Source organism: Macaca mulatta, chromosome 7 (genome assembly GCF_049350105.2).
Source record: "Macaca mulatta isolate MMU2019108-1 chromosome 7, T2T-MMU8v2.0, whole genome shotgun sequence".
In the NCBI taxonomy this organism is placed as follows: Eukaryota; Metazoa; Chordata; class Mammalia; order Primates; family Cercopithecidae; genus Macaca; species Macaca mulatta.
In genome coordinates, this window is record NC_133412.1 from 105,228,205 (window position 1) to 105,251,318 (window position 23,114).

General features: G+C 35.9%; 1 protein-coding gene across 9 annotated transcripts in view; it reads left to right on the forward strand.

The window, feature by feature from the left end:
* ARHGAP5 (Rho GTPase activating protein 5) overlaps positions 1 to 22,815 on the forward strand; it is a 71,770-nt gene extending 48,955 nt beyond the window's left edge. For 6 of the 9 annotated variants that reach the window (XR_013395098.1, XR_013395100.1, XM_077937617.1 and 3 more), the window contains 4 exons: positions 11,407 to 11,484; positions 14,968 to 15,099; positions 17,469 to 17,574; positions 19,655 to 22,476. Coding sequence is in view for 5 of the 9 variants with exons in the window: in XM_077937617.1 (XP_077793743.1) it covers positions 11,407 to 11,484; positions 14,968 to 15,099; positions 17,469 to 17,574; positions 19,655 to 19,982 (644 nt within the window). In the remaining 4 variants the exon portion in view is untranslated. 9 annotated transcript variants of the gene reach the window in all.
* Positions 22,816 to 23,114: the final 299 nt, after the last annotated feature.

Genomic DNA, 23,114 nt, shown 5'->3' on the forward strand with positions numbered 1-23,114 from the left:
GATGTTACTTCATCCCTATCAGCTTTTTAGCATGTGAAAAATCTCACTTCACTTAGCTTAAGTGAAGCCCCATTAGTAATGCATCATTAAAAACAGCATGAACACATTTACTTCAGCTGTTGTTGTAAAACTCAAAATAGCTGGCCTATTGAACTATACAATATCAGGGACAATATATTTTATGTATTTGTATATTTTATGTAACAATATATTATATCACACATATGTACTGTAAATACAGCACATAGTGGGCACTTAAACATTAAATCTTGTTTGAAATCAAAATACCACAATGTCTCATCATAGTATGTCTTCATGTGTTTATCTTTTGCTTCTCCTGAGTACATCTTTAGTTTGAGTAATTTATAGCCATTCCATTTACTGTCGATGTAATTTATGCGTATCTGATTTACTTTGCTATTGGGTCTGAGCCATCACATTTACAAGAATGACTCCCAGATCTTTATCTCTCACATTCCAGAGTGTTCTTATATTTCATTCTTATATTTAATTCTCCCAATTGTCCAGGCCTCAGGTATCTCACTAATCTGTCTTTTTCACCCATTGTGCCCACATACCATTAATTGCCCATCCTTGTCCATTCCTAGCAATATTTGTCTTAACATCTGTTTTACAGGGAAGACTCAGTATATTATAGCATTTATTTTGTTCCTTCCAATCCAGTTGTCTCATCACTCCCAAATATTTTTCCTGCTAAAAAGTATTGAGTGCCTAGAAAGAAAAAAGACCAAACTTTCATTGCTTAGGAATTGAGGCTTTTTTGGTTTAAATTATTTTAGTTGCTAGTCAGCAAAACACTAATGCAAAAATTACATTTAACTGGAATGAAGGTAGAGAAGCTGAAAGCAACTCATCTATTGGGCCAGAATCAGGCAGTGTTCTCTTTTCACTTCTCTGTCTTTTCTTTGTCTAGACTCACCTGGTCTGTTCGCAGATCCTAGATTTTTAGGTCTAAGTTGTTTCTTTGTTTGAGGCAGAGTCTCTTTCTGTTGCCCAGGCTGGAGCACAGTGGCGTGATCTCACCTCACTGCAACCTCTGCCTCCCAGGTTCAAGCAATTCTCCTGCCTCAGCTTCCCGAGTAGCTGGGATTACAGGCACATGCCACCACACGCAGCTAATTTTTGAAGTAGAGACAGGATTTCACCATGTTGGCCAGGCTGGTCTCAAACTCCTGACCTCAGATGATCCACCCACCTTGGCCTCCCAAAGTGCTGGGATTACATGTGCAAGCCACCACTCCCGGCCAATTTTTAGGTCTAAGTTTTAACCACATGCTAAGCCTAACCAGGTATCTTTGAATTCTAATTCCAAATTTCCAGAAGAGAGAATCTGATGAGTACAGTATAGTGAACATAGTGCCTAGTTAATTTTTAATTTTACATTACCAAATAATTATTTAATTTTTGATAACTGATGAATGTAGGATATGTTTTACTGTGTTAAAATGCATATTGCATTGTGCAGTTTTCTTGAAATATGATTTTTACCATTTACTCATGGATCTCCTGTAGTCTTTATACTTATATCAAACATAAGAATGTACTTTTAATTCAGTGGGAGCTAGGTTCAATAAGCTTATCTACTATTAGTTCTTGTTTTGTTTTTTTCTTCCCAGCATGGGCTTTTAGAATTATTTTGAGGTAAAATTTATATAACATAAGGTTAATCATTTTAAAGTATATAATTCAGAGGCATTTAGTATACTCACAATGTTGTGCAGCTGTCACCTCTGGTTGCAAAATATTTTAATTGCTCCAAAAGGAGATCCTGTACCCATTAAACAGTCATTCCTCAATTCATTCCTCTCACAGCCCTTGCAACCAATCTGTTTTCTCTATAAGTTGCTCATTCTGGGAATTTCATGTTCTGAAATCACAAAATGTGACCTTTTGTGTATGGCTCTTTCATTTAGCATATTATTTAGACTTATCCTCATTATAGCATGTATCAGTACATTATTTCTTTTTATGATTTATGAATTCCATTATATAGCTGTACCACATTTATCCGTTTATTCATTGACAAATATTTGGATTGTTTTCATTCTTTTGACTATTGTGAATAGTGCTGCTGTGAACGTTTGTGTATATTTGTTTTAGTACCTGTTTTGAGTTCTTGAGAGTATATGCCTAGGAGTGGAATTGCTGGATCATACAGTAATTCTATGTTTAACTTAGTAGAGAATCACCACCACATTGTTTTCTACAGTAGCTGCACTATTTTACATTCTTGACAGCAATGTACAAGTGTTTCAGTTTCTCCACATCCTCACCAACACTTGCTGTTTTCCATTTTTAAATTATGGCCATCCTTAGTAAATATGAAGTAATACCTCATTGTGATTTTGATTTCCATTTCCTGTTGACTAATGATGTGGAGCATCTTTTCATGTGCTTCTTGGCCATTTGTACCTTCTTTGAAGAACTCTTTTTTTAAGTCTTTTGCCTTTTTTAAATTGGGTTATCTTTTGTTAAGTTGTTTGTATTTCCTAGTACTGGACGTTTATCAGGTAAGTGATTTGCAAATATTTTCTCCCATTCTGTAGGTGTGTATAAAAGTTTTAAATGTTAATGAAATCCAATTTATTTTTAAATAAATTGGATGTATATTGTTGCTCATGCTGATGGCATCATAAATAAGAATTTATTGGCAAAATAAAGGTCATGAAGATTTATCACTTTTTCCTTTATCCCTAGGTTTTACAGGGTTTGCTGTTACATTTAGGTCTTTAATATATTTTTGTATATAGTATGACGTAGAGATCTAAATTCATTCTTAGGCATGTGGATATTCACCTGTCTCTGCACTATTTATTGCAGAGTATCCTTTTCTAATTAAATGGTCTTGACATCCTTGTTGAAAATCAGTTGGCCATAGATATATGGGCTTATTTCTGGACTCTAAATTCTATTCCATTGATCTGTATATTGTACTTTTGCTTAGTACTACACTGTTTTGGTTACTGTAATTTTGTAGTAAGTTTTGAAATCAGAAAGCATAGAGTTCTTTGGTTCTTTCTCCTTTTTCAAGATTCCTTTAGCTACAGAGTTTCCTGCAATTGAATGTGAATTTGAGAATTTTCCTTTCCATTTCTGCAAAAATGGCCAATTGGATTTTGATAAAAATTACATTGAATCTATAGATCAATTTGGGTAGAAGTTGCCATTTTAAAAATATTTCGCCTTCCGAGCTGGGCGTGGTGACTCACGCCTGTAATCCCAGCACTTTGGGAGGTCGAGGTGGGTGGATCACCTGAAGTCAGGAGTTCAAGACCAGCCTGGCCAACATGGTGAAACCCTGTCTCTACTAAAAATACAAAAACTAGCCAGAAGTGGTGGCAGGCGCCTGTAATCCCAGCTACTCGGGAGGCTGAGATAGGAGAATCCCTTGAACCCAGGAGGTGGAGGTGAGCCAAGATCATGCCATTGCACTCCAGCTTAGGGACAAGAGCGAGACTTTATCTCAAAAAAAACAAACAAAAATTTCGCCTTCCAATCCACAAACACAGGATATCTTTTATTTAGATCTTTAGTTTCTGTCAACACTATTTTGTCATTTTCATTGTACAAGTGTTGTACCTTCTTGGTCAAATTTATTCCTAGGTATTTTATTCTTTTGGATGCTGTTGTGAATGGAATTGTTTTCTTGATTTCATCTTCGGATTGCTCATTGCTAGAGTATAAAAATACAGCTAACTTTTATGTGTTGATCTTGTAACCTGCAACTTTGCTGAATTTTGTATTAACTCTACTAGTTTTTGTTTGTTTGTGTTTTTTTTTTGTTTCGTTTTTTGAGGCAGAGTCTCATTCTGTTGCCCAGGCTGGAGTGCAGTAGTACAGTATCTGCTGACTGCAACCTCCACCTCCAGGGTTCAAGCAATTCTCCTGCCTCAGCTTCCTGAGTAGCTGGGATTACAGGTGGATGCCACTGCGCCTGGCTACTTTTTGTATTTCTAGTAGAGATGGGGTTTCACCATGTTGGCTAGACTGGTCTCGGACTCCTAAGCTCAAGTGATCTGCCCGCCTCAGCCTCCAAAGTGCTGGGATTACAGGCGTGAGCCCTGTGGCTAGCCAACTCTACTGGTATTTTTTGCTGATTCTTTAGGATTTTCTGCATGTAAGTCATGTAATCTGTAAATAGGGATAATTTTACTTCATTTTTTTCCAACTTGGATATTATTTATTTTTCCTTGCCTACAACTCCAGTGTAATGTTAAATGGAAGTGGCAAAAACAGACATACTCGTTTCCCCATCTTAGGGGAAAACTGATTCTTTTACCATATTTCATCACAGCTAATAAGTATATTAGCTGTGGATTTTTCATAAATGTCCTTGATCATGTTGAAGAAGATACTTTCTGTTCCTAGTTTAAGTGACTTTATCATGAAAGGGTGATGAATTTTGTCAAATGCTTTTTCTACATCAGTTGAGATGATCATATGGTTCCCCCCACCCCCTGCCAATTTATTCTATTAATGTGGCCCATCAGACTAATTGTTTTCCATATTTCAAACTACCCTTGCTTTCTTTGGATAAATCCTACTTGGTCATGATGTATAATCTTCTTAATACTCTGCTTGATTTGGTTTGGTAGTATTTTGTTGAAGATTTAAAAAATCTGTATATGTAGGGGATATTGGCCTGTAGTTTTCACTTTGTGTTTTTAATCTGGCTATGGGGCATTAGGGTAATCACAGCTTCATAGGAAGTGTTTCTCTTCTGTTTTTTAGAAGAGTTTGAGATCAATTATTGTTAATACTTTTTTAAGGGTTTGGCATAATTCTTCAGTGAAAACATCTTGTATTGGGCTTTTTTGTTTTTGTGAGCTTTTGATTACTAGATCAATCTCATTATTTGTTATAGATCTGTTGAGATTTTCCATTTCTTGAATCAGTTTTGGTAGTTGCTATATTTCTAAAAAGTTGTTTATTTCATTTAACTTACCTAATTTGATGGCATACAATTGTTCATAGTATTCTCTTGTAACCCTTTTTATCTTTATATTTCAGTAGTAATATGTCTCCTTTCATTCTGATTTTAGTAATTGGAGTCTCCTTTTTTTTTTCCCTTGGTAAATCTAGCTAAAGGTTTGTCAATTTAATCAGTCTTTTCAGAGAACCAACTTTTGGTTTTGTTTGATTCTCCCTATTGTTTTTCTACTTTCTATTTTATCTGCATATTAATTTTTATTATTTCTTTCATTCTGGTAGCTTTAGGTTTAGCTTTGTCTTCTTTTTCTAGTTCCTTAAAGTTGAAATCTTTTTTAATGAAGGCTTTTACAGATGCAGGTTCCCTCTGAAAATCTTTTGGCTGCATCCCATAGGTTTTTGTATATTGTTCTTTTTGTTCATGTCAAAGTATTTTCTAATTGTAATTTCTTCTTTGTTCCATTAGCTGTTAAAGAATGTGTTGTTTGGCTGGGCACGGTGGCTCACACCTGTAATTCCAGCACTTTGGGAGGCCAAGGCGGGCAGATCACGAAGTCAGGAGATCAAGACCATCCTGGCTAAGACAGTGAAACCCCGTCTCTACTAAAAATACAAAAAAAAAAAAAATTAGCCGGGCGTGGTGGCGGGCACCTGTAGTCCTAGCTACTGGTGAGGCTGAGGCAGGAGAATGGCGTGAACCCAGGAGGTGGAGCTTGCAGTGAGCCGAGATCACACCACTGCACTCCAGCCTGGGCGACAGTGCGAGACTCCTTCTCAAAAAAAAAAAAGTTGTTTAATTTTCACATATTTATTAATTTTCCTTTTGTTACTTATTTCTGTTTTCATTCCCTTGTGATCAGAGAACATATTCTGTATTATTTCAGGCCTTTAAAATGTATTTAAACTTATTTTATGTCCTAACATACAGTGTTTTTTTCTCCAGAATGTTACATGTGCATTTAAAGAGAATGTATATTGTGCTGTTGTTAGATGGAGTGTTCTGTATGTCTGTTTGGTCTAGTCGGTTTACAGTGTTCAAAGTCTCTGTTTTCCTTGGTAATCTTCTGTCTAGTTCTGTTCATTATTGCAGTGGACTATTATCGTCTCCAACTTTTATAGTTGAAATGTTTATTCCTCCCTTCAATTCTGTCAGTTTTTGCCTCATATATTTTGGACTCTTGTTAGGTGCATATATGTTTATAATTATATCTTACTGATGGATTCTCCCTGTTATTGATGTATAATGTCCTTCTATGCTCTTGTAACAGTTTTTGTCTTAAAGTGTATTTTTTCTGATACTAGGATAGCTACTCCGACTGTCTTATTAATTACTATTTATATGGAATATACTTTTCTATCCTTTTACGTTCAACATTATTGTGTCTTTGGTACTGTAGCGATTGTCTTGTAGACTGTGTATAGTTGGATGCTGTTTTTCTCTTTTATCCATTCTACCAGTCTCTGTCTTAATAGATTTCAAATTATTTTCTTAGTCATTACCCTGCAGTTTACAGTTAACATATTTATAATAATCATGTTTTAATTGAAAGCACCTTTTTTTCAAAAGTGTACAAAAACTGCTCATTTAGAGCTTCATTTCCCATCCTTGTTATTGTCAGAAATTACATCTTTATATATTTTATGCCCGTTAACATAGACTTGTAATTATTGTTTTATGTACTTCTAAAATCATACGAGGACAAAAAGGAGTTATGAGTAAAAAATGAAGTACTGCTGGCTTATTTGCTTGGCTGTCTTGCTGCCATAACCTTGGTTATTTATTCTTTTGTATGACTTCAAGTTGCTGTCTAGTGCCCTTTCATTTCAGCTTAGAGAACTTCCTTACTCTCTTTGCCATATCTTGTAGGACATGTATACTAGTGATAAACTCTCTCAACTTTCATTTATCTAAGAGTATCTTAATTTCTCCTTCATTTTTGAAGCGTAGTTTTACCAGACACAGAATTTTTGGTTTGCAGGGTTTTTTTTTTTCTTTAAGCACTTTAAATAATATCAGTCTACTGCCTTCCAACCTCCATGGTTTCTAAAGATCAAGTAGGCTGTTAATCTTATTGAATATACCTTATATGTGACAGTTGCTTCTTTCTTGTTTTTTCATTCATTCCTCTTTTCTCCTCAGACTGGATAATCTCAACCGGTCTTTAAAAATTCACTGATTACTCCTTCTGACTGCTCATGTCTGCTGTTAACCTCTCTGGTGAAGTTTTCTTTTGGTTTATTGCACTTTTCAATTACAAAATTTCTTTTTAGGGTCTTTTTATAATTTCTGTGTACGTATTGATATTCAGTTCATTGAGTCATCATTCTCCTGGTTTCCTTTAGTTCTTTGTTCATGGTTTCCTTTAGCTCTTTGTGATTTTTTAAAAAAATCTTTTGATTTAAATTCTTTGTCTAGTAAATGCAATGACTGGGCTTCATTGTGGGCAGTTTCTCTAAATTTCTTTTTTTCCTGTAATAAACTCTACTTTCTTGTTTCTTTGTATGCCTCTTTTTTGTTGAAAATAAAGACATTTAAAAGATTATAATATGGCAATCCTGGAAATGAAATTCTTTCCCCTCACCAGGGTTTGCTTTTGCTGTGTGTTGGTTATGTTGTTTGCTTGTTTAGAGACTTCTGTAAACTATTTTTGTGAAGTCTATATTCTTTGTCTTTTGCTGCCACTGAAGTCTGTTCTATTCACTTGGTGGTGATTTGTTAGTTTCTTTAAATATCTGGAGCCAAAGGAAAAACAACACTTTCCAAGTCTTGTGGGTGAAACAAAGGCAAGCCCTTATACTTTTCCTTCAGAGAGCCAAAAGACAGGTTGAAATCCGTGACCACAGTTCTTTCAGAATAAGGTTCATACTGCTCTCTGGCACTCGTGTAACCTGCACCCACAGTGCAGGCTACTGTCCTCATGATTGTCACTAATCTCGGGTATAGGGAATGGTAGGTAATTTAAAGCTTTCTTCACCAAGACTACTTCTGGTTGTAATTTTTTAATAGATTACGGAGTTCTGCAAATGTTGATTCTTACCCTTCTGGCAGCTCATTAGTCGCTGGAATTCTCTTCTCCACCACTTTTGGTGACATCACTCCCCATGGACATATTTATCAAATTTATGGATTATTTACACACCTTGCATCTCTGTTACCCTTTGTAATCTATTTTAATAATGACTTAAATAATTATGTCATCCTGAAGGTGTAGGGGAACAGGCAGTGAAACCCTAGTTTTGTATCTGTTAGCAACTCAAATAAAACTTAGGCCATTCTAAAACTTCAGATATCAGTAATACTCTGGGTTACTTAAGGGGTAGTGACCTTTTCTAATGAAAGGGAAAAAAGGTACTTAATTAAAAGGCAATATTATTTTATTATTTTTTTTTATTATTATTATTATTTTTTGAGACGGAGACTTGCTCTGTCGCCCGGGCTGGAGTGCAGTGGCATGATCTCGGCACACTGCAACCCCTGCCTCCTGGGTTCAAGCAATTCTCCTGCCTCAGCCTCCCAAGTAGCTGGGACTACAGGCGCCCGCCAGCACGCCCAGCTAATTTTTTTTGTATTTTTAGTAGAGACGGTGTTTCACCGTGTTATCCAGGATGGTCTCAATCTCCTGACCTCGTGATCCCCCCGCCTTGGCCTCCCAAAGTGCTGGGATTACAGGCATGAGCTACCGTGGCTGGCCAAAAAGCAACATTATTTTAAATTACTAAAATTTTATATTTAGTTTGGGAATGTTGGGATTGGTTTCTAATCCCTTTATTGCTTGGAGGTCCAGGATAGATACTTTGGGTGATTTAAGGCCACATAAAACTTGGATAATTCACAGCTGGATAATTTAGTCTGTGTTTTTGTTCTTTGAAATCACTGTTAATAGTGAGTAAAGGGCAAGATTTTAGTGTGGGTAGTTAAGGGCCTTATAATCTCCATTTAACAAATAATAATAAATGTTTATCACTGTGGAAGGGGTTTCCCAACCTCAGCATTATTGACATTTGAGGCTATTTAATTCTTTGTTGTTAGAGGCTATCCTGTGCATTCTAGTGTGTTTAACAGCATTCCTGGCCTCTGCCTGTTAGATAGCCCTCCTCCAATTTTGACAACCAAAAATATCTCTAGGCATTACCAAGTGTTCCCTGAGATGCATGCTGCCCCCAGCTGAGAACCACTGTATTATGTGAAGAACCCTGGGGATGGAAAGGTACTGCTATGACTTTTACTGAGTGGTGATAGAGCTATAGATAAAGTGCTACAGGAGTTCAAAGGGAAAAAAATTGCATCTAATTGGAGATAGCAGGGAATGTGTCAATGAGGAAGAAATGTTTCAACTGGGACATATAGATAGACGTGGAGTAATAAGAATTCTGTAAAAGAATACTTTCACAAAGTCAGGATAAATGGTATCTAAAGAACAATGAGGTTTAGTTATTTTGAGGTAAGATTACAGGTGTGAGCTACCATGCCTGGCTTAAAATTGGGTAATTTTTGTTGATTTATCTTCAAGTTCAGTTATTATTGTTGTTGTTATTTTGGTCATCTTTATCTTGCTGCTGAGCCCGTTTGGTGAGTTGTTTCTGTCACTGTATTTCTTCGTTCTGAAATTTCTATTCATTTATTTATTTATATATTTTTTATTTATTTATTTTTGAGGAGTCTCGCTCTGTCACCTAGACTGGAGTGCAGTGGTATGATCTCGGCTCACTGCAACCTCTGCCTCCTGGGTTCAAGTGATTCTCCTGCCTTAGCCTCCTAAGTGGCTGAGATTACAGGTGCCCACCACCACGCCTAGCTAATTTTTGTATTTTTAGTAGAGGTGGGGTTTCAACATGTTGGCCAGGCTTGTCTCAAACTCCTGACCTCAAGTGATCCACCCACTTCAGCTTCCCAAAGTGCTGGGATTACAGGCGGGAGCCACCACTCCCGGCCTAAAATTTCCATTTAGTTATTCCTTATATATTCTATTTCTTTGCTGAAACTTCCTATTTTTTCATGTTTCAAGTGTGTTTGTAATTGCACATTGAAGTATTTTATAATAACTGCTTTAAAGTCCTGTTCAATAATTCCATAATTGCCACCATTGAGTTAGTGTCTGTTAAATGTCATTTATCATTCAAGTTGACATTTTTCTTGGTTTTTGATGTGAGGGATTTTTGTTTTATTATTGTATCATAGACACTTTGGATATCACGTTCAGAGACTTTGGAATATTACTAAAATCTATTTTAGCAGGCCGCCTCTGACGTTGCACCAGCAGGGGAGGAGGGCTGCAAGGTGGGAGTGGAAGTTAAGACTCCCTGTTGGCTTCCACTGGCCTTCACTGATAATAGCATGGTGGGGTAGGTAGGACATCTCTTACCTAGGATTGGTGGTGGAAGTTTAGGCTCTCTACTCAGCCTCTGCTGACACTCCAGAAAGGGTAAAGAACTCCTTGTTACTGATTGGCAGAGGTAGAAGTGTAGGCTTTCAAGCTGGCCTCCACTGACAAGAGTGAGGAGGGATTCCATGCTCTGTGGCTTGAGGAGGGCAATTATAGTCAAAAAGGTTTTGTTTTGCTAGGCTGTACCTCTTCTAATCCTTTCACTAGGGAAAGCAGACTTCTTGTTGCTGTTGTTGGGTTTTATTTTTTTGTTTTTGTTAGTTTTGGGTGTGGTGGTGGTGGTGGTGGTGGTGGTGGTGGTGGTGGTGGTAGTCTTGTTGTTTTTGCCTTTGCTCATTAGTATTTCTGGGTTGCAGGCCTCTCCAATGCCCAGTCACAATATGAGCCTCTCCCTGCCCCCTCAAAAATCAGGGAAGTTACTGTCATGTCGTTCTTCAAGTTCTAAGTCATTAGCCAGTTCACCTTCTTCTCTCTACCATTCACAGAATACTTATGTTTGGTTTTTTTACATGTTAGGTTCAGGGGTTTTAGCTGTATTTAGTGGGAGAGTAGGGAGAAATAAGTCTATTCATTGTGTCTGGAGCTGAATGTCCTAAATGGTTTAAAATAGAAAATAGTCCACTAAGAACTTACTTTTTTAAAATGCTCAAAAAATATTTTATTCTTAAAAATATTTTACCACTATAAATTTGTAACTAAATTGTACATAAGATTAAGCACATTTATTGTTATAGATACATATGGGTTTTTTGTTTGGTTGGTTGGGGTTTTTTTTGGGAGACAGGGTCTTGCTCTCTTGCCTTGTCCTCCCAGGCTCAGGTGATCCCCCTGCCTCAGCCTCCCGAGTAGCTGGGGCTACAGGTGCATGCCACCATGCCCAGCTAAGTTTTTGTTTATTATTTGTAGAAACAGAGTCTCCCTATGTTGCCCAGGCTAGGCTCAAACTCCTGGGCCAAGCAGTTCTCCCACCTTGGCCCCCCAGAGTGCTGGGATTACAAACATGAGCCACTGTGCCCAGCCATGTGGATATATATGTGTTTATTAAAGTATGTATATTTCTTTATTCTCTTAGGGTTATGTACCGAAGGACTCTACCGTGTTAGCGGGAACAAAACTGACCAAGACAATATTCAAAAGCAGTTCGATCAAGGTAAGAAGATAATTATGTGAAATAAAATTGTTGTTTTATGTTTTACTTATTAGAATTCATGGTGAGAAGATTGATTTTCATTTGAAAACTTCATAAGGATATGGATGTTGAGGAGAGAGGATTTTGAAGTGGGATTAGAAGCACTGAGTAGAATAGATACCACAGTAAAGGTACAAAACAGCTAGGGAAAGTCTATTTTCTTTACACTAGCAAGCAAGTCACTGATTACTTTTAGAGCCTTTGAATTAAGGGGCCTCAGTACTAGGGATTTGTAAGAGGAAGCAGATGATATGAACTTTTTAAAATACAATTGCAATAGAAGAAAAGATTGAAAACAAGAGGCAGTTGAGTCAAGAAAATACAATATTGTATATATTTTTAATGTAAGTATGAAGACAGAAGAGGATTTAGTAAATAAGAAAGGAGGTACTGGAAAAGTATTGAAGCAAAGTCCATCAGGCCCGGAAGGAATGGAATGCAGTAGAATAAATTTTGTTTTTGAAATAACAAGAAACTCTCTCTTACCCTAAGACTGAAGGGAATACTATAAAATATTTTGATGTAAGATTAGGTATTTTATGGCCCATATACTCTGAGTTTCTTCCCAAATTTCATATTCCTAATACATTAAACAATCTCACAAGTAAAAGACTGTGACTGTACCTATATAAATCCATCACCAGAGTTAGAAAAGCAATAATTTGACTTCTGATTGACATCTTAGCCATTAGGAGTAAAAAAAGCCAAATTTTCTACTCAGTAAACTCTATGTGCGATTAAAGATTTAAATGTAAAAAATGAAAAACATAAGTACCAGAGAGAAAAATGAGTGAATATTTTTATAGTCTTAGAGTAAAGAAAAGCCTAAACTTGATATGAAACCTAGAAAGCTTGAACACAAGTTGATAGACTGGACTGTGTACATGCTAAAATTTTACAAAAATGTAAAAATTCTGTATGACATGTGGCTAAAACAGGGTGTGACATACCTAGCTTAAGTAATTCCCATCAGAAGAGAGCAACCAATAAATAAATGAAAATATGCTTAGCTTCTATTAATGATAAAAATTAAAGGATTATATTTGTTTGTTTTATTTGAATGAAAAGAATTGTTAGTAGAGCGTAGGTAAGCATGTATCTTGTACACTGTTAGTTGTAGGTGCCTTTTGAGAGGCAGTTTGTGAATATCAGGATTCAGATAGCTTTGCTAGAGAAATTCCACTTCTAGGAATTTGTTATAGAAGTCTTTGCATAAGCATGCCAAGATATACTTACAAAGCTGTTCCTTGCAGTATTGTTTTTTTTTAAAGGGGTGTTGGGGGGATACCACTCGGGTCTCATAAGTAGAATGAATACTAAGAAGCCACATAAAATAAAGATTTATGCCTGTTGAAATGTCAAAACGTCAGTTGTTGTGTGTGTGTGACTGTGTGTTTACAAAAACACACCTTGTTGCCAAAGAGTATCGTATAGTCTAGTATCCCATTTTTTAAAAATATTGCCCGGTCACAGTGGCTGACGCCTGTAATCCTAGCACTTTGGGAGGCCAAGGTGGGCAAATTGCCTGAGCTCAGGAGTTCGAGACCAGCCTGGGCAACATAGTGAAACCCCATCTGTACTAAAATGCAAAAAATTAGCCGGACATGGTGGTGCACACCTGTAATCCCAGCTACTTGGGAGGCTGAGGCAGGAGAATCACTTGAACCCAGGAGGGGGAGGTTACAGGGAGCTGAGATCGTACCATTGCACTCCAGCCTGGGTGACAGAGCGAGACTGCATCTAAAAAAAAAAAAAAAATTCTTTCTCTCTCTCTGTATATATAGTGTTTAAAAAACTGTTTAGACTTAATGATATTAAATTGGTAGAAGTTAACTTCCAGTAATGAATGCATTTTTGTAGTTAATACCAAGGCTCTTGAGTTTGACTTTCTTGTTTTATTTTCTGGTCCTGCCACTACTGCCACTATTTTTGTGTCTCTGGCAAGTTAATCTTTCTAAATCTCAATTTCTTCATGTCTAGTATGGGAATGATGAGAGTAACTATAAGGATAATGGGATAATGCATATGAAGAGTTTTCTGTCCGAGCACCATATTAAATGTTCATTGGGTAGCTATTACTACAAAGAATGTAGCCTAAGGAAATAAGCTTATATGTATTAAAGCATAGCATCATATCATTTTCATATTATTGTAATATATTTAAATGAAATAAATCTAAATGTTCAGTAATAGAATATTATGTAAATTGTGTAATCTAAGGAAATATTTCACAGCCATTAAAATTGTTTATGTAGGGCAAAATGTTAACAATTGATTTGGCAATTTTTTTAATGAACAGAGAAAGGCTGAAAGGAAACATGCTAAACTGTAAGCAGTGCTTGTCTAGGTGATGGGGAAATTTTTTTTCTTTTTGCTGGCCTATTTTTTATATTAAAGTGATTTACTGATAGCAAATTAACCTTATAATACACTTTTAGTATGTTCTAGTCTTGATTTTTTTAGTCGGAACTTCACCAACTATTTAAATTTAAACTGTTTTACATGAAATTTTAAACTGTAAGCTTAAAAAGTCCAAATGAGAATTTATACAAATTGAGTATCTCTTATTCAAAATTCTTGGGGCCCAGAAGTATTTCGGATTTCAGATTTTTTTCAAATTTTGGAATATGTGTATTTTACTTGGCGTTTATGCCAGATATGAAATGTTCCAGTGAACAAGTTTCAGATCCACCTGTATGCATATTTCTTTTTTCTTTCTAGTTATTTATGGCCTCTTTTTTTTTCCCCCTCCTCCAAAGAAATAGGGTCTCACTATGTTGCCCAGGCTAGACTTAAACTCCTGGGCTCAAGTGATCTTCTCACCTTAGTTTCCTGAGTAGCTGGGACTATAGGTACGCACCACCTCACCTGCCTCTTGTGGCCTCTTTTAAATAGCTGTATAAACCAAAAAAAGATAGGTATTATTAAAGTTCCTCAATATACTAATAAACCTAACAGCATTTTTAAAATTATAACAGAAAAGACTTATTGCTTGGTTGTCTTTTCCCAAATCCATGTAGTTTGTCAGCCTAAAAAGAAAAGTGGGGCCGGGCGCCTTGGCTCACACCTGTAATTTCAGCACTTTGGGAGGCTGAGGCAGGTGGATCACCTGAGGTCAGAAGTTCGAGACCAGCCTGGCCAACATGGTGAAACCCCTTCTCTACTAAAAATATAAAAAATTAGCTGGGTGTGGTGACGGTCGCCTGTAATCCCAGCTACTCAGGAGGCTGAGGCAGGAGAATCACTTGAACCCGGGAGGTAGAGGTTGCAGTGAGGTGTACTCCAGCCGGGGCAACAAAAGCAAAATTCAGTCTCAAAAAAAAAAAAGAAAAAGAAAAGTGGCCCACGACTTAAAGTTATCTTTTGATCTAAAAGTAACCGTTTAGCTTACTTCTATAATAAAGTTTTATTATGTAATTTAAAATGTTAATTTTTGTCTTGTAGATCATAGTATCAATCTGGTGTCAATGGAAGTAACAGTAAATGCTGTAGCTGGAGCCCTTAAAGCTTTCTTTGCAGATCTGCCAGATCCTTTAATTCCATATTCTCTTCATCCGGAGCTATTGGAAGCAGCAAGTAAGTATAAACCTCCTTTTTATGAGAGGGTTGATACTGGCAGTTTTTGGATATCGATTGCTAAGTGTTAAAATCGTCATGTGCTAGAATATGTAGCTAATAAAAATTAACTTACTAGAACTCTATTTCTTAAAGGTATTTTCCTCTAAATTAAAATCAGAATCCCTGAAGATGGCCTCCAGGAATATTCTGTTTTAGTTAGCCCCCTAGGTGACTTAAATGCTCCTAGAAATTAGATCATTGTACTAGAAGTTTGAGGTTTGTGTTTTTAATTCAAACTTAAGGGCATTGTAAGAAAAATAAATTCTTCAAATTGTAAGTCAAAGAAATTTACTTTGGCCTTGTCTACCTGTTTTATGTTGCTGTAACAGAATATTACAGACTGCATAATTTATAAAGTAATTTATTTCTTACAGTTCTAGAGGCTAGTAAGTTCAGGGTCAAGGAGGCCTCATCGGGTGAGGGCCTTTTTGCAAAGGCATTCCATGCCCAAAGGTGGAAGGGCAAGAGAGCACACTCAGAGAGTGAGAGACAGGAAGGGACCTGAACTTACTCTTTTATCAGGAATTCATTCCCAAAATAGCTAACTCACTTAAGAGGTAACAGTGTTAATCTGTTCACAAGGACAAAACCCTCATGATATAGTCACCTCTTAAAGATCCCACCTCTGAACACTGTTGCCTTGGGGATTAAGTTTCCCACACAAGAACTTTGGGGGAAACATTCAAACCATAGCAGACCACGTGTTGTAAGTCATTTTGGGAAAGAACACGATATTTATTTAGTATTTATTCCTACTTTGGCATCTTTCATTCAGATGTTTCCACTAAACAGAGACTCATTTATCCGGAAAATGAGACCTAAAGTCTGTTTGGGCATCATTTTCATTCATGTGATTTCTCAGTGACAAAAAAATTAACATAATTGCTAAACACTTCTGTCTACTATTTCCTTTTGGTTGCAAGTCATCAAGTTCTTTTAGGTGAGACTACTTTGTACAGTTCTGATTATAAGTTCTCAGTGATTTTGTTTTTTTAATTCAGTATATTGTCACAAGGTATAGTTGCCTTATACATACTCTCAGGTAAAGTGGGAAAATGGTTTAATTGATAGTTTAGATGTTCTTATCTATTGACCATTAATAGGAACCTCAGAACTGTCCTACTTAGGAAATTTTTGAGGACCGATTTAGAAGTAATGTATAACAAATGAAATTTTGTTAGTAATTGGTTTTGCTACCATAATGATGTGGTATGCACACTGGTCTCCAAAATAAAGAAGAGGAGGAAAGCACCCTCTATCTCATTTATTTCAGGGCCACATTTTAGTTACTCTGTTTCATAATTGCGTAGATTTGGAGAGTAAGTTATATACTTAAACTACCTGTAAAGGAAAATCTCTGATAAGCAAAATGGATTACAAGTAATTGTAGTATAGACAAATCTATAGCCCAAGGGCCATATTTTAGGCTATCGCCAGTTTTGGGCAGACTTTTGAGCTGAGAATCGTTTTTACACCAAGAGAAAAGAAAATTTCATGACACATTAAAATTACATGAAATTCAAATTTCAGAAGTTTTATTGGAGTATAGCCACTCCCATTTGTTATGCCTGTTACTGCTTTTGTGCTACAACACGGGGTTGAGTAAGTGTGCCCACAAAGCCTAAAATAGTTACTCTCTGTAGCATAAATGTTAAGAGCCTAACAGATGTGTAAGTAATTAATTATAAATCAGTATCTAGTTACGTAAATTGCTAATATACCATTTCCCATTTTGTCAATGCTGAGTCACTTTGGTCTTCAGTGATTAGCTTTCCTTATCAAAAGGCTATAGTAATAAATGATAACATTAATAGAAATAGATAATGTTAGTTGAAGTGATTTCTTAATTTACATTATTTAGCAGGTTCTTTTGAACAGGGATCTCCAACCCCTAGGCCACACAGCCTGGCTTGTTAGGAACCAGGCCTCACAGCAGAAGGTGAGCAGTTGGGTAAGGGAAGCTGAGCTCCACCTTCTGTCAGATCAGGAGCAGCATTAGATTCTCATGGGAGTGGGAACCCTATTGTGAACTGCGCATGTGGGGGATCTAGGTTGTGCACTTCTTATAATCTAATGATAAATGTAATGCACTTGAATCATCCTGAAACCATCCCCCCACCCATCTGTGAAAAAACTGTCTTCCACAAAACTGGTCGCTGGTGCCAAAAAGGCTGGGGACTGCTGCTTTAGACCATTTTCTTTGATTTTGTTTACCTATCCTAATATGCTTTAAACACATTCTTGATTGTTACAGTAAATATAGCAGGAAGCTTTATCAAATATTTTTAAATGTGTTTTATACAAACTCTTCACTTTTAATTTCACAGAAATCCCGGATAAAACAGAACGTCTTCATGCCCTGAAAGAAATTGTTAAGAAATTTCATCCTGTAAACTATGATGTATTCAGATATGTGATAACACATCTAAACAGGTATTTTTTTTTTTTTTTCCTTAGGGATTTTTGGCAAATAAAATGCACTACACATTTCAAACATGTAAACTTTATAAATTGGGTAATTATCAGATAGAAAAGGGGACTCAGACTAAACATACAGTTGAATTTTGGTTTTCTAATTTATATCTAAAAAGATATGTGATTAGTATTGTAATGAAATGATTATATAAATAGTAAGTGTGGTAAGTATATTTTCTTTTTTACCACATTCTCTGTAGGATCTTAGAATTTTAGATATGAAATGACACTTAGATAATTAACCAGATTGACCTAGTTGGAGTTGAAACAGGGTTTGGTTTGAAAAATTACTAGTTCTGTGACCTTGGGTAAATGACTTATTCTTGCTAAGTCTTGATTGTCTCAACTACAAACATGAGAATAACAGCACTTCACAAAGTTGTTCTGAGGATTGAATGGAACTGTTAGCATGTGTGCTAATTTTTTCAAAAGTTTTCTCATAATATTTTCTACTGACATTTTAGTGAACTGTATTTTTTTTAAACTAATAGTATCAATGCCCAAACCAAGTACATTTCAGCCTGTACCTCCTAAAAGAGGATTAACCGATGTTTAAAGCTTACTTTTTACTAGCAATGTGGTATAAAACCGTGTTAACATTTCTTATAACCTTTCCCTGAGAAAATACCATGGAAACTTGGTGAAACCCCATCTCACTAAAAATACAAAAATTAGCTGGGTGTGGTGGTGAGCGTCTGTAATCCTAGCTACTCAGGAGGCTTGGGGTGGGAGAATTGCTTGAGCCCGGGAGGCAGAGGTTGCAGTAAGCCGAGATCATGCCATTGCACTCCAGCCTGGCCAACAGAGCAAGACTCTGTCTCAAAAAAAAAAAAAAAAAAAAAAAAAAAAAGATTGTTTTGTGGAATGCTAGCAACCAGTGTTTGCTTTTTTTTTTTTGAGATGGAGTCTCGCTCTGTCACCAGGCTGGAGTTCAGTGGCACGATCTCAGCTCACTGCAACCTCCACCTCCTGGGTTCAAGCAGTTCTCTTGCCTCAGCTTCCCGAGTAGCTGGGATTACAGATGCATACCACCACGCCCAGCTAAATTTAGTATTTTTAGTAGAGACAGGGTTTCACCATGTTGACCAGGATGGTCTCGATCTCTTGACCTTGTGATCTGCCCTCCTCAGCCTCCCAAAGTGCTGGAGTTACAGGCGTGAGCCACCACTCCTGCTGCAACCGGGTTTTTTGAAAGTTAAAAATTCTCCCTGGATGTGGTGGCTCAACACTTTGGGAGGCTGGAGGATCTCTTGAGGCCAGGAGTTTGAGACCAGTCTGAGCAACATAGTGAGACTTGATTCTCCAAAAAAAAAAGGAAGGGAAGAGAAAGAAAGAAAAGGGAGAGATGAAAAAGAGAGGACGTGGGGGAGGAAGGAAGGGAAAATTAGCCTGACATTAGTGTCAAACGCCTGTGGTAGTAATTTTTCCAAAGCTGGTTGAGAGAGAGAGCATACTCTGGTTTATCTTTACATCTCTCATAGTAGTCAAAGAAGTTACATATACAATTAAAATTTGTTGTTTCTGTTGCCAAAAACTCACTACAATTTGTCACATCAGGAAAGGTTTTTTGTTGTTGTTTTTGAGACGGAGTTTCACTTCACTCTTGTTGCCCAGGCTGGAGTGTAATGGCGCGATCTCCACTCACCACAACCCCCGCCTCCCAGGTTCAAGCGATTCTCCTGCCTCAGCCTTCCAAGTAGCTGGAATTACAGGCTGTGTCACTACGCCTGGCTAATTTTGTATTTTTAGTAGAGATGGGGTTTCTCCATGTTAGTCCTGCTGGTCTCGAACTCCCGACCTCAGGTGATCCACCTGCCTCAGCCTCCCGATGTGCTGGGATTACAGGTGTGAGCCACTGCACCTGCCCAGGAAAAGTTTTTTACATACGAATTAAAGATGCTTCTTTATGCAAATTTTTAAACCCCAGGTTTGAAGTAGGATAAAAGGTAACGTTAAATCTGAGACCATTTCTAGCTCTAGAATTCTGTGATTGTAATGAGTTTTGATTTCTAAATGTTTTTTCCTTTCATAATTTCAGGGTTAGTCAGCAAAATAAAATCAACCTAATGACAGCAGACAACTTATCCATCTGTTTTTGGCCAACCTTGATGAGACCTGATTTTGAAAATCGAGAGTTTCTGTCTACTACTAAGATTCATCAATCTGTTGTTGAAACATTCATTCAACAGTGTCAGTTTTTCTTTTACAATGGAGAAATTGTAGAAACGACAAACATTGTGGCTCCTCCACCACCTTCAAACCCAGGACAGTTGGTGGAACCAATGGTACCACTTCAGTTGCCACCACCATTGCAACCTCAGCTGATACAACCACAATTACAAACGGATCCTCTTGGTATTATATGAATAGGAGGTGATTGCAGACAGCCTGGATTTGGACAAAAAGCAAATCTAGACATGCATGTTTCAGGGTTCAGTAGTATACTTCATGTTTCATACAGATAAGTCACATTCAAAATTACATTTTCTCTTTGAACTAGATGGTATTCCTTATTCACTTACATTACAAATCTAAGACCATGTGATAAGCATGACTGGAGAGGTTTAATTTTTATAAACAAAAATAGCTATAAAATACAAAGCTGCTGCTGCATGCAACCTTATCGCAATCAGTATATATCATTCCTGTGGCAATTTCTGTCACATTATATTGTGAATAAAATTTTTCTATAGAAATTAAATGATTTAAAAACTCACCTATATGAAACATTTAATGCTTTTCAGCCTGCTTTCTGGCTGATTTTGTTATTTGATATGCTAATTTGGGCAACGTAATTTACATTCTGGCAGTCAGTGTAGATAACTAAAAGCCCAGTTAAGTATTTTATAATTTCAGGCTACTGAGGCCATGCTTGGGATGTTGTTTGAAAGAAAAAAAATACACTTGACATATTTCACATTTCTGTACCTTCATCTGTACTTCCAGTAAACATGTGGATGATTTGATGAGGGATAAATGAACCTATTTCTTTTACACACATACCAAGGACATGCTTGTGGCTAAAGTGAGTTGATAATGTTGTGCAAAGGATAGTTGTCACCAACGCATTTCTTTATGGTCCATAATGAAATAAACATTTTGTATACTGTTAATTCTGTAAACAGATGCATGTTCAAAAGATCTATGATGGTCTTGTAATCTTAATCTAATATATTTTAGATATTTTAATTTTTTCCCTCTTGGGGAACACATTTAGTATAGTGTAGAAAATACTTCATTACATTTTCATATAAGGTTATATAACTTTTCATACATAAACATGAAATTTGTTGTAGAAAATTCTTTAAACCAAACATTTAAATCTAGGACTTCAATTTAATTTGTTTCTTGAATCTATTTTTATGTGGCCCTTAAAAACATATCCAAAAAACCCATTGCTAATATAGCAATAAAAATACTTTGGGTACTGACAGACTCTTTGGAGTGTTTATATTACAAATTTGTATTCATGTTCTTTTCTGTGATGCATTGTACTAAAATCCAAAATGGCTTTTGCACCATTTTTAAGCCAGTTTTTCCTTTGATGTTGGTACCAGAATTACTATAAATGACTGCTGCTTTTGGGGGTAAACATTTTGTTAGTGAAGATAAAACCAGAACACTAAATTATGGATAAAATTTTCAGAATAGGTGGCACAGGTAAATTTTACTAGGTTATATTTTGTGTAGTAAAGAAAAAAATTCTTTGGTCAATGTTATCTTAATTCAGACTACAATTTTAAGATTATCTTATATGTATTATAGTAAATAGATTTTGAGATTCAAGGCTCCTAAGAGTTTGATTTGCTCTGTTTTTTCCTAAAATATTGTCTTTCCCAACTGTTAAGTTCTAGGTATTGTACTTCCAATTTTAACTTCAGAACCAAGATGTTGGCATGAACCAGGCTGCTGTTGAAGTACATGTATATTATAAATTATCTTATTTGTGTTATACTCTTACATGTTATCTTTTCTAAGAAAACAAAGTCCCTATTATTCCTATTGCAAAGCACACAGGAATTAAGAAAGTACAGTAATTTTTAAAAAAAAATCCGGTAAATGTAGTATTCTTAACCTGTTCTATATTACTTATACTTATTGTCTATATAGCTTTAATTTATAGTTGTCAGTTTAACTATTGGCATGTCTGGCAAAGAAAATTAAACTTTAAGAGTTTTATAAACTTTCTAGGTTGCTAAAGAATTTATTTTTCTACTATATATGGTATAGACAAAGCATCAAACTATGTACAGGAAAAAAGCCTGACTATTTCTATTGGAAGTGGGCTGAAAAGAGAGTTTTCAAAACTTCGTGTCTTCAGTTCATTCTGTCATAACTTTGCTATTGTAATATGTGAATACCAGTTTATTTAAGCTATTCTCTTTTATACTGTATTAATTTAATGTTCATCTGCATTTAGTACCATTTTTGTTACTAAAACTGGCATTTACCATTTTTCACATTAACCTACGTTGCACCTTCTCCCAAACTTATCTCCACTTTTCTATGCATTCTATCATTGATTTGACACACTTCATAGTGAGTCATTTAAATATTCTACGTTTGGTTCAATTAACCAGTAGGTTACAGTTATTGAAAATTAAAGTACAGTTTAAAGCTCAGTCTGTTACACTGAATTGTGTTTGTTTTTGCCAAGGATTTAAATATGTTTTTAAATATTAGAAACATCTAAGAACAGAATAACATAATTAAACTTTTTTCTGGTAAGTTACTGGAAGGTTTCACTGTTTAGGGACCTATCATCTGAGACTTCGTAAAGGATTAAAATAGGAGGATAGTCTCATAATTGTGAGTAAACATCAAGGCATTATATTTTACAATAATAAAATTTCATCTACACACACGTTGCCATTGTTTCATTTAAGGTTCAGTGCTTATAGTTACTACAATATTGGACCTAACAGGATCTAGATTAGCAGTATAAAGAAGCATAGTGGTACTCTGTTTCACACTTTCAGTAGATTTATTAGAAGTCAAATTCTATTGAACAGACACTTCTTAGGATATACAACTAATTTAAGAATAAAATTCCAGACACAATATATTTTTTTTTAAATGGTATTTGTTAGTAGTGCTTCTTCCCCTTAATATTTACAGTGTAAATACTGCAGGTAACAGCAATCTAAGTCAAAAAGCAGCTTTTTTTCCCATACTGTATGTAAATAATGTAGACCTGGGTATTTTTGTTTGTTTGGGTTTTTCTTTTTTTTTTTTTTTAAGGTACTGGAATCTAATTAATAATATCTCTTAGATATAAACAAAAGGGAACAATTGGAATGAGAATTTAGGCCTTAGCTTCCATGGTGATTTTTAGTTTTTTTATACAGTAATAATTGTGATGCTATTTGTCAACTGGATATAAATATATATATAATTTTTAAAAGTCAAAAGTGCTTTTGTTTCTTTGTTTAATGTAATTTTTGTGCTTCACCCACAGGATGCTGCAGTAAATTAAATTTCAATGAAGCTTCTGATGT